Source organism: Anolis carolinensis, unplaced genomic scaffold, assembly GCF_035594765.1.
Source record: "Anolis carolinensis isolate JA03-04 unplaced genomic scaffold, rAnoCar3.1.pri scaffold_9, whole genome shotgun sequence".
Taxonomy (NCBI): domain Eukaryota; kingdom Metazoa; phylum Chordata; class Lepidosauria; order Squamata; family Dactyloidae; genus Anolis; species Anolis carolinensis.
In genome coordinates, this window is record NW_026943820.1 from 809,512 (window position 1) to 822,092 (window position 12,581).

Below are 12,581 nucleotides of genomic sequence, written 5' to 3' on the forward strand. Positions count from 1 at the left end.
CCATGAACAATCCCATTTCCTTTGTTCACCATGTTGCACCTTTGACTTTTTTTGTGAGCACAAAACCCCTTTTGTGAAATGCAAGAATAATTCCCCCCAAAATCTCATTAAAAACACTTGCCTTTGGGAGTTAAGGGCTACTTTTGCTTTGTGTTGCTTCTGAGAACTTCAGCGATAGAAAACACGTCCAGCACAAGCTACGAGACATCACGCTTTTCACCTGTGTATAAGGTCCTTGGATTAACTTTGGAAAGTGACAGAAAGTTATTACCACCTGTCAGCTCTTTGTTGACCTAAGTGGAATGAGGTGCCGGTCTTAGTTTTGCTGCCGAAGACGGGCGCCTAGCAGCAGAAAGGCTTCTAGCAGCTCCTTCCAGGATCTCTTTTCAATGGAAGAGCCAAAGGTTGCTCCGACTGGATGGTGTATAAGCGATCCTCTCGGCCTTTCGGTCTGATTACATCCAACAAAGATGCCAAAGTACCTTGGCTGTCAGTTGGAGACACCCTGCCTCTCCCCTGTTTCACATCTTCATATAAAAGCTCCATGCAACACTTTTCTGCTGCCATTTCCATGACTCCAAACAAAACCAAATAAATGCAACCTAACCGAGGGATAAGCTGGGCTCCTGTTGTTCAGGAGATAGTCCAAACTTTAGCTGCTTCCCACTTTGGTCTGAGTTTTAATTGAGAAGCAATCATTATTACCATAATGAGCAAGGTATTCCCAGTCAGTGGGAATTGCTGTGGCTCAGTCCTATGGAATTCTGACAGTTGTAGCCTTACATGGAAGTGGGAAGGCTCCTTAAAATGCCTTGGAATGGAAAGAGTGTGTGGCTGGCTGGCGTGGTGTAGCCCAGGAGAGAAACTGCTCACGCCTGCAGCTGACCACCTCTCAGAACCTGCCTCCTTGCCTTGGAAAGTGTGTGTGTGTGTGGCGTGCAGGCCCAGAAAGCGTATGCGCCAGCCAATGCCTGCAGCCGAACGCCTCTTAGTCTAGAGTAAGAGGCACTCGGCTGCAGGGATTGGCAGGCGTGCATACGTTCTGGGCCTGCCTGCATGCCACAAACACATTCTCCTTCCAAGGAGAGTGAGTGTGCGGCCCAGAAAGTGTGCCTGCAGCTGACCACCTCTCAGAACTTGCCTCCTTGCCTTGGAAAGAGTGTGTGTGTGTGTGTAGTGTGCAGGCCCAGAAAGCGTATGAGCCAGCCATTGCCTGCAGCCAAACGCCTCTTATTCTAAAGTAAGAGGCACTCATCTGCAAGCACTGGCAGGCATATATACTTTCTAGGCCTGCCTGCACACCACACACACACTGTCTTTCCAAGGAGAGTGAGTGTGTGGTGTGTAGGCCCAGAAAGTGTGCCTGCACCCGAGCGCCTCCCAGAACTTGCCTCCTTGTCTTGAAGACAGTGCGTGTGTGGTGTGCAGGCCCAGAAAGCGTATGCGCCAGCCAACGCCTGCAGCCAAGTGCCTCCTCTAGAGTAGAAACTGCAGGTAAGAGGAAACCTCCTTAAAGCGTGCACCAGGAAGGGGAGCCTGGGTGGGAAGCCCCCTCCCCATAATGGTCTGATAGAAAACAGATCTTTCAGCACCCCAGAGCATAAACAGATATCTGCCCTCCTGATTTTGGGAGGCTTCCAAAAAATGGTTCAGGGCCCCCATTGAAAGCTGGGACACAAAATCCCAGCTTTTGTGCTGCCCTGAATGCACAACCCTAATAGAAATGGCTCTTGCATTGAAATAGTGGATTGGTGCAAAACGGCCATTGCAAACTTGCTTCCTCCAATAAGAGAAATTAATGGGAAAATGCATCACCTCGTTAGATCATTTCATTTCATCCTGTTTTATATTCCCTGAATTTGTATCTCACAGACATTGGGCTGGAAAATCCTTGTGAGGTGGGTCCATAGGTTTTAAAGTGTATGATCCTTAAAGCAGAAGCACAGTCGGACTGACTTCTGAACAAGGAGGCGTGCGATTGCACTATTCCAACCCACAAGACAGCAATTTCTATTTTGTTTACTTATTTACTGCTTGAACAGTTTTTATTTCAGTTGCCAGAAATGGAACGCACTGGTGTTGAAAATCATGCATATAAAAGAGGAGTTGTCGGGCTGCAAATAATATCTCCAGATTCCCATCTGTTTAAAATCTACAGCCTTGCCGTACGAGTGTCTTGGTTCTGCATGCGTAATCAGTGTGTACACACACGGCGCATAATTGCCCAGTTCATAAAGTCTGTGGCTTTCTCCATAGGTAGCCCTCCGGCGACGGGGACAGGGACGCTGCAAATCATACTGGAAGACGTCAACGACAACCCGCCCTCCCTCCATCAAACGGTCTTAAGCGTCTGCGAAGACATGAAAGACGTGAAGGTCATCCTGGGCGCCTTAGATAAGGATATCCGCCCTAATACAGACCCATTCAAGTTCGAGCTGGGCAAACAGTCGGGTCAAGATAAAGCATGGAAAATCACCAGAATCAACAGTAAGTCCATCAGAAATAATAACCTTTCCAACCTTCCATTTTCATTTCTCCTCTTCTCATGGCTTTTATCTCTCCCCAGCTATGTGCAGCAAAGCCAACTATGCTCAGGCTTAGGCTGCGGTGCAATTTTGATATTCCTGGGATGCTTGGGTCACACCAGAGATGAGGTTCTTGAACTGAAAATCCCATCAGGAGTAGCCAGCATAGGCAAGGCAGACGGGTGCTTGGAGTTGCAATCTAATGTATTTGGAGGGTTCACATGTGCCATGTCTTTCTATTATATGCAAAGCTGATTCCATGGAACCAGTTGTAAGTCATGCTTCCATGGAACCAGTTAGAAGTCATGCTTCCATGGAACCAGTTAAACGTCATGCTTCCATGGAACCAGTTATACGTCATGCGTCCATAGAACCAGTTATACGTCATGCTTCCATGGAACCAGTTAGAAGCCATGCTTCCATGGAATCAGTTAGACGTCATGCGTCCATGGAACCAGTTAGAAGCCATGCTTCCATGGAGCCAGTTATACGTCATGCGTCCATAGAACCAGTTAGAAGTCATGCTTCCATGGAACCAGTTAGACGTCATGCTTCCATGGAACTAGTTAGACGTCATGCTTCCATGGAACCAGTTAGAAGCCATGCTTCCATGGAACCAGTTAGAAGTCTTGTTTCCATGGAACCAGTTAGAAGTCTTGTTTCCATGGAACCAGTTAGACGTCATGCTAACATGGAACCAGTTAGACATCATGATTCCATGGAACCAGTTATACATCATGCATCCATGGAAACAGTTATGGTAGTTCAAGTGGAATCAAACTGCTATACCTCTGTAGTAAGGATAGAAGGTAAGTTTCCATAGTTGAGCAGGCACTCAAATCCTAATCTCTGAGGATTCGAATCCAACAGTCACATATCACACTATCCTGCTCAACATTTGGTCAGACGATTGTTATTTTTATGATAAAGACATTTCTAATGGTTACCTCCTTATTTCTCGCAGATACTCACGCCCAAATCACCCTGCCTCCAAACCTGAAGAAAGCCAACTACAACATCCCCATTTTGGTGACAGATTCTGGGAAACCTCCTCTAACTAACAGTACGGAACTGAAAATCCAGGTGTGCTCATGCACGAAATACAAATTCGACTGCAGCGCATCATCCACCCTCCACGCCAGCATGGTCCTAGCCTTCGTTTCGCTCTTCAGTTTATTTCGTAAGTTTCTTAAACAAACCATATGTATCTTGCATCTCACAGAAACCAAATCACATGAAACAATAACAGAGAAAGGTGCTTGTGATTAATGTATTGTCGAAGGCTTTCATGGCCAGAATCACTGGGTTGCTGTGAGTCTTTGGGACTACATGGCCATGTTCCAGAAGCATTCTCTCCTGATGTTTCACCCACATCTATGGCAGGCATCCTCAGGCCCTTTCCTTTTCCCCCTCAGCCGCTTAAGCGGCTGAGGGGGAAAAGGAAGGGGCCTGAGGCTGTGAGGATGCCTGCCACAGATGTGGGTGAAACAGCAGGAAAGAAAGCTGGAACATGGCCATGCAGCCCCAAAGACTCACAGCAACCCATGCTTGTGATTACTGCAACCTTACTGTTGCTTAGCATCTGTGGAAACAAGAGAGAAAGCTGCTTAAGAAATTTAAGTGCCAGATTTTGCGACTCAACCCAAAGTTGCCCATTTCGCATCTGAATTTTTCAATTCCACACGCCAAGGTGTTCGTTTTATCGCCGCTATTAACTTGGTCATAATCTCCTCCGCAATCCAAATATTTATCAGAATAATCAAAGATTATGGTGTCATAAAAAAAACCTACGAGGCTCTTAATGTGCACCGAACAGATGAAGTATCCTGTTGCTGGTGGCAACGTTATGGCCTTCATTTTGCAGCAACCCAAAAAAAAATCTTATTTCTTTACTGCTTATGCTTTATGAGACTCTTCTGCCCCCAAATGAATAAGCTTCCTTCCTCTCCCTTTTTAAAATTTTTGGCTTCTCTCGCCAAATTTTGAGTGAGTGTGTGTGCATTTGACAATCTGGAGTGAGCGCAACGAGAGCCCCACCGTGAATCTCTCTCCCGCCAGAACAAAAACATCTTGCCATTATCATTTAAATGAGGCAATTATTATCAAAGCTTGGGATATGTGCCTGTTCAGGAAGTCACAGAAATGATATGTGGTGGGATGTTTTTTTTTTTTTTCACCTGTTTTTTGAATGGGGGAATTGAATGGCTCTGATGAAAAGGAGATTGACAGACTGACGCAACAAAGCATTTGCAACTCCTGCCTGGATGAAAATATATCAAGGATATGCTCAAAAATCCTGAATAGGTGAAGGAGGTTTTTAGGGGTGGGTAGATGAAGTCCATAGAGAGCCAGGACGGTGTAGTGCTTTGAACATTGGACTATGATTCTGGAGACCAGGATTCGATTCTTTGCTTTGCTCTGCAGACCTGCTGGGTGACCTTAGGTGAGTCTCACAATCTCATTCCCGTAGATCCATGTGATGGGGTTCCTTAGGGTTATAATAAGTTGGAATTCGCTTAAGTCATAGAACATAGAGGACAATGTCCATGCCTATAAGGGATGGAATGAAAGGCTGGTGGAACTCTAGATCAGCTACTTGGTTGGGGGGATGTAACTATGGCCCCTTCCACACAGTTGTATAAAATCCACATTGAACTGGATTATATACTTGTGCGAACGTATCTCCCGCTATGATCCACCTCGCAATTAAGTCCCTGTTCTGGATCTCACCACCTTTGCAAGCACGCTTGGTGGGGATGAGAGACAGGGTCTTCTCAGTGGTGGCTCCCCGCCAGTTACGGATCACTGGCTCTAGATTATACAGTTGGCCTTGGCCCTGACCAACCCTAGATCAGTCATGGGCCAACTTGGGCCCATTCTCCAGTGTTTTGGACTTGGACTCCCACAATTCCTAACAGCCTACCAGATGTTAGGAATTGTGGAAGTTGAGGACCAAAACACCTGGATGGAGGGCTGAAGTTGGCCCATGCCTGCCCAAGACCCTTGACTCTAATCCCATCCCTTACCCTAACAAGAACCCTGAACCCTCATGCTAACCTCAATGCCATGATAACCCTGACTCCAGCCTCAGCACTGACTTATATACAGATAACTGTCCAGAGCCAGACCTAGATACCAGGGCTGGAGCTAGCTGCCCATGCCCATTCTGAATATAGGAGCTACTTATAGACATGCTTGCCTACTTACTTAGGTGATCCCTTGTTCCAAGTGTAGTGTCTTGGCGATGGGTACATAGGTGACTGTGGAATCCTATATTTAACCCGCATAGTCTGGATGCTTCAGTCTGATCTAGATGAGCGTGAACATGTATTTGAAGCCAGGCTTGCTTTTGAACTTTGGGCCGGTCAAATAGCTTGACCGGAAAAAGCTGGACTTCAGCGAGCACGAGTTAAAACACTCCATTAAAGTGAAGAGATGAGGAATAAACTTGACGAGAAGGGATTAAACAGGTTTAGCAGACTCTGCATCGAAATTAATGTGTCAAACTAAGTGTGAAAGGCCTCAGGTGTTTCAGGGAATGGAGCATCGCACAGATGCCATGGCTGAGATTGCAAATAAGCCTCCAAGAGATCCTCGTATTTAACACTCTATTAATTTTCCGCAGCCTCCCGGTTGACATGGAAATCCCCCAGAGCGCTCCCATTCCCCTGCAGACCTCGCTCTTTTCCTGGCTGATTTTAGCTAGGAACCTAAAGGCCCACAAGGCCGTAGAGTTCGATTTCCCTTCTGGCCTCCAAAAACATTTAAATGCTTGAATAATTGAAGATTCAAAAAGATGTTGAGTTAGGACCAGGAGCATCTTTTAGAATACCAGAAAAACTGTGACTCAGGAGCCACATTCAATGTAGCAAGCAACCTATTTGCAAAGGTGGCCAAACGGATGCCTCTAGGAAGTCTGCAAGTAGAGCAGGAAGATGATGAGCTTCCATTATTTTGCATTTAATGCCTCTGAAATTCAGAATGTGGAAGTTCCACGTAGCTAATTTGACCCGAAGCAACTGGTAAAGCTCTTTGCTCTTGTGGTTCTACTTTGTTGCTCTTGACGTCCTCCTTCTTGATGGCTCCACCTTCTTCTCAATGTCAACTTTTCAACTTTTGTACAGGATTTTCCTCCATCTTTTTTAAGAAAGTTAGAATGGTCCTGTGTGACTTAGCTCTTGGAAGGAACAGATAAAACCTTCTGGCATTTTTGGTCCCACCTTTATATCTTTGGCTCCGTCCATTTCTGGGATGTGGCCTCCAAGAACTTCATGGAATTTGCCTTCAGCTTGAATAAGTTCTCCATCCGAGCATTGCTTCTAAATTTTTACATGTACTTATTTTTTATCCTGGGTGGGTAATTTAATAGAGTCCCCTTCACACAACGCAGTTCTAGCCCTAGGTCACCACTTCGGCAGCCTCCGTATATTGTAATGTAACAGCTGGATATGGACATCCAGTTCGAATTCCCACAAATGTAAGTCCATCTCTGATGATAATAGTCCCCAGTGGGATTCCAGCCATTATTTTCTGTATAGAAAACACCGTTTCCTGGAGAAAAAGTGCTATTGTCTGTGCAAAACAAATATGGGTTAATTTTGTGCAGAAAATGTCCAGAATTGTGAATATTCTTCAAAAATGACACTGCTTTGAAATACTTTCTCGTGTTGAATAGGCCTTGGAAATTATGCATGGTTTTCAAAGGCTTTCTTGTGGGTGGAACCTCTATGTAGCTTTTCAGGGAAATGGGGAGGCTGCCATAGGAAAGAAAGCCTGGAGAAACTCGGTTCCCTTTGTTTGTGTCCAAATGTGGATCCAATTCCGAATCTCTAAGCATTGCCTTCCAGCATCCTTTGTTTCCCGTCTCTGGACTCACTGCAGTGACAGAAACGGATGAGATGGAGAATATGCCCTTCTTTGACTGCACCCAGAAAATAGATAAATACATTTCAGGAGTCTATACATTATGCCCATTGGAAACAAATGAAGAATACACGTAAAAGATAAGTGTTTCTATAAGCCACAGATACTTGATCATCTGGAAATATTATGCCTTCCGCAAGCCATTTTTTTATCAGATATTTCTCAGAGGTGAAAGCAGCACTTCTGAAGATTAAACCTTGATGCCGTTCGAAGTCTGTACTCGGGGGAAGATGTTTAATATGACTGTACGTGTTTCTGACAGTGGTAAATTACTAGTTTGTAATAGGATGTGTGGCGTTGTTGCTTTTTTCCTCATTCGTATCATATACATGGCTTCAGAGCACAGGCACCATCGGCAAGAAGGCTGTAGGCATCTATGTGGGTTCGTGGGCCATTAACAAGGAGGCTGTAGGCATCTATGAGGGTCATAAGCACATTGGGAAGTCGGGCTAAGACGTCTATGAAAAACAGATGCACATTGGCAAAGAGGCCATAGGCTTCTGTGGGGGTTCATATTGTCAAGGAGGCTGTAGGCATCTATGAGGGTTCATGGGCACATTAACAAGGAGGTTGTAGGTGTCTGTGGGGGTCATAGGCACCTTGGGAAGGCGGGCTGAGACGTCTATGAGAAACAGATGCACATTGGCAAAGCGGCCATAGGTATCTATGTGGGTTCATATTGGCAAGGAGGCTATAGGCATCCACGTGGGTTCGTGGGCCCATTAACAAGGAGGCTGTAGGCATCTATGAGGGTCATAAGCACATTGGCAAGGAGGGCTAAGACATCTATAAGGAATAGAGGCCCGTTCGCAAACAGGCTTTAGGCATCTATGGGAATCATAGGCACATTGGCAAGGAGGTCATAAGCGGCTATGACAAACAGGCACGTTGGCAAGGAGGCTGTAGGCATCTACGGAGGTTCATGGGCACATTGGGAAGGGACACTGAGACATCTTTGAGGAACAGAGGCACATTGGTACAGAGGCCATTTGCGTCTATGGGAATAGAGGCACATTGACAAGGAGGCCATAGTCATCTATGTGGGTTCATGAGCATATTGGCAAGGAGGCCTTAGATGTCTAAAAGGAACTGAGATCCATTGGCAAGGAGGCAGTAGGCATCTATGGAGGTTCATGGGCATATTGGCAAGGAGGCCATAGATGTCTAAAAGGAACAGAAGTCCATTGGCGAGGAGGCTGTAGGCATCTATGAAGGTCATGGATACAGTGGGAAGGGGAGGCTGAGATGTCTATAAGGAGGCAAGGAGGCTGTAGGCATCTCTGGGAGTCATAGGCACATTGGGAAGGGAGGTTGAGGCATCTTATGAGGAACAGAGGTACATTGGTATGGAGACTGTTGACATCATGGGCACATTAGCAAGGAGGCCGTAGATGTCTATAGGGAAAAAGAGGAACATTGGCAAGGAGACCATAACCATCTATGGAGGAAAAGAGGCACATTGGCAAGAAGGCCGTAGATGTCCATGGGGCAAAAGAGGAACATTGGCAAGGAGTATGGGTGTTCACTGTAGCCCAAAATTGCTTTGGCTTTTTGAGCTTCCCCATCGCAGTATTGATTCACGTTCTTCTTGAGGTCTACTGTGGACTGATGTATGTCAATGGCCCTTAGTGTCCTACTAACCACTCCTTCCTGCCCATCTCTTAGGCCTGTAACGCCTGCTGACCCCTGAAGCTGGCCTCGCGCGCTGCCTCGGTGACAAGCGAAGGATCTCCATCCCGATCGGAAGGTCACCTCTGACTGTTACGATTCCTCCCCTCCTCAGCCTCCGTCGCTCCGGATTTGGCACTTTGCAACCTCACTCCATCCTTCCTTCCAGCTGCACGATTGTATCTGACGAAACCTCCAGCCTGGCTCCGGCTCGACCGACGGATTCCTTCACGCAAGACCAGCGGTTGGTATGAGATCGCATGCCGAGTGGTTGAAAAATCAAACGACAACGACAACCGCAAAATAAAGACGTTAACCAAGAGACCACGGCAGCGAATGCCTGACCTTCTGGGAGCAGGGTCGCCAAATGACTCCATTTCCCTTCCTCTCTGTTGACTTGTTGCTATTCAACTGTTTAAAAAAAATTGTCTGTGGGTTAGTATTTGTATATGTATGAGTGTATGTATATGTATATATATTTATATAGAGAGAAGAGATATACAATAGGGTTAGCTTTTGTATGGCATTCACCGTAGGCTTGTGGTCAGTGGGGCAGAGAATAGCACAGGGGCGGGATGATGACCGATACCAGTAAGGCCAACACTAACCGCATACGCTGCGTATACAATGGTTTAACCCAAAGGAGAGAGCGTAAGAGAGAGAGAGAGAGTCAACAATGGCCACATTCGTGGCATCCCTTTCTTTGTTTTTATATGAAGAGAAAGCCTTCTTTGAGCATCATGTACAACTGATTCATCTGCCTTCCCTTTCACATAGAAGACTTGCTTATAGTTTCAGTAGCCAGCCTGGTGTCGTGGTTTGAGCATTGGGATGCAACTCTGGAAGACTGGGTTCGGATGCCCGTTTGGCTATGGAAACCATGGGAAAGCCACACTTTCTCAGCCTCAGAAAACCCCGTGATAGAGTCACCTTAGGGCTGCCCCAAGTTCGACATGCCTTGAAGGCACCCAACAATAACGACAGAAGGACTTCTGCACAGGATGGAAGCATAGCAAATGGAACCATAGTGCTGTTGCCTGTGTAATAGCATTCGAGCTGCCGTGGGTTTTAAGCCTACTCTCAAAAACCTGACACACCTGAGAAAGGTAAAATCAAACCCCTAAGGAATGGCCAATCCGTCTCTTCTCTTATATCCAGAAAGAACATCTCTTTAAGAATACCTACGTCCTCTAGTGCAGCTCTGTGATCAACTTCCATAGAATTGCACTGGAAGACATAGACATTCCTGGAGAGATGTTCTCTCCAATCAATTTATGGCAGAAGTCGCACTAGAGATTTTTAGAGAGACCATATTGTATTGACTCGAGTCTAATGCGCCACCGAATCTAATGCACACCTCAATTTCCAAAACCCTAAAGCCCACCTATTACGCAAATCTAATGCGCACTAGAGTTGTGCGTGGATCCGTTTTCCTTCGTTACATCCGTTCTTTCGTTACCTTCAGGAAGCTGCGTCCCAATACGAAAATCCGTTCAACACAAAAGCAAGCCGAAGCCAATCCTCACCTGCTTTTCATGAGCAGTTTACTTCATTGGAAAGAGAGAGTGTGTGTGTGGCATGCAGGCCCAGAAAGTGCATGCGCCTGCTGCAGCGGAGTGCCTCCTCTAGAGTAAGAAACAGAACTTGCCTCCTTGTCTTGGAGACTGTACGTGTGGCATCCAGGCCCAGAAAGTGTGTGCGCCTGTCTGAGGACAAGTGCTCTCCTCTAGAGTAGAGGACCAGATAAGAAACCTCCTTATAGTGTTCACCTGCCTGCAGCTGAGCACCTCCTCTAGAGTAAGAAAAAGGATCTTTCAGCAGCCTAGAGCGAAACAGAAATCCGCCCTCCCAATTTCGGGAGACTCCCAAAACATGGATCGGGGGCCCCGCTAAAAGCCAGACACAAAACAGTTCAAGGTTTACCCGGATTGCACAAGCCTAATGCCCATCCTAATTTTGGAAAGGTAATTTAGCCAAAAAAGGTGAGCATTAGAATCGAGTAAATACGATAAACAAATCCAAAATTGAAACCCACAGATATGGAGATCTGAGTATGGTTGATTAAAGGCAGTTGTGTCAAAATATAAGAATAAGAATCATATCATTACACTTTGACACAGACTCCCATCATCCCCAAGAATCAAGGGATGATGAGCGATTGTGTTCAAAAACACTTGTAGAATCACATGTTTTCCATCTCTTTATGCATAAACGTACTATATCACTACTCAAACTTCTAGTCATAATTTATGATGGAAATTATTCTGGTACCCAGTTCCTTCATGGTTTTGGAGAACTGACAGATGTCACTCAAACTCACCATTATTTAAAAATTTCCCATAAATCTCCCCAGTCACTGAATTCATAATTATGAACAAGTTCTCTCTCGACCCCTATGAAGGCTAGCTCTCATTATACGACGACGCTTGGACCCACCTAGGCAAAAAATAATAATAATAATGTTGTTATATAAATATATACATATATAATTTGTTTTGAAGCTAGTATATACACATACATACACACACAGGTACACACACAGTTCAAAATGAAAACTAACACAAGAGCTCTCCTTTTTTTTCTTTTTCCTTTTTTTTGTGCAAGGAAAACCACACTTGTTTGCAAAAAAAACAAACCCATAGGAATCAAGGGTGTTCAATCATGGTGTATGAATATGAATCCATTTTTTTAATTAAAGGGAAAGAAAACTATATTATTCAGTGAGCATGTAAGGTAAACAGAAAACTCTTTTAACTGTATCATCGAGACGACCATCCTGTTAATAAATTGTAAATGATCCACGAAGCTCACACCAAATTGTTTTTATAATAAAAGGGGGGCGGGGAATGGGTGGGGGAGATAATTAGCAAAAAAAATAAATACAATACAAGAGAGAGAAGTATTAAGGAACAGAACTGTGGCTTTTAATAGAACCAGGGCAGTAACTACTAGGGGGTAAGGTAAGTGTCATAGACTCTTTTAATAAAGTTGCTTATTTAAAGTTTGAATCGCAGAGCTTTCTTATGCAATAGAATGTCGCATCGTTCTGTATATCACGGGTTGGATTTGGGTTGGGACAGAACCCACACCTCCTACTGTATGTTTTCCGGCACTTCTTTCTATGTCATACGATCTCTGTTCTGACAAGAGCTTTCTTTTTTTTTCCCCTTCCAAGTCATTAAATAAATCCAACCGTACCTTTAGTTTTTCATACTCTTCTACCAAATAGCAAACTGTGTCTTCTTGGCAGGTGGTGATGCTGTTATCACGAAATGACTGAGTGTTTATTTCCTTCAGTTTTATCTACACTGAATAATTAATGCAGCTCGAGACTACTTAAACTACCATGAGGCAATGCCAGAGAATAATGGGAGTTGTAGTTTTACAAGCTTCTTTGCCTTCTCTACCAAACTCGCCAACACATCAAAGCTCACCTTAACATCATTCAGGGTGCAGCTACACCAT

The 12,581-nt window shown here is 45.0% G+C and overlaps 1 protein-coding gene across 2 annotated transcripts in view; it reads left to right on the top strand.

Moving 5' to 3' along the window:
- cdh13 (cadherin 13) overlaps positions 1–12,319 on the top strand; it is a 594,061-nt gene extending 581,742 nt beyond the window's left edge. For both annotated transcript variants that reach the window (XM_062961847.1, XM_062961846.1), the window contains 3 exons: positions 2,257–2,487; positions 3,490–3,705; positions 9,114–12,319. In XM_062961847.1, the coding sequence (XP_062817917.1) occupies positions 2,257–2,487; positions 3,490–3,705; positions 9,114–9,121 (455 nt within the window). In that variant the 3' untranslated portion in view covers positions 9,122–12,319. The remainder of the gene's footprint in view (positions 1–2,256; positions 2,488–3,489; positions 3,706–9,113) is intronic.
- Positions 12,320–12,581: the final 262 nt, after the last annotated feature.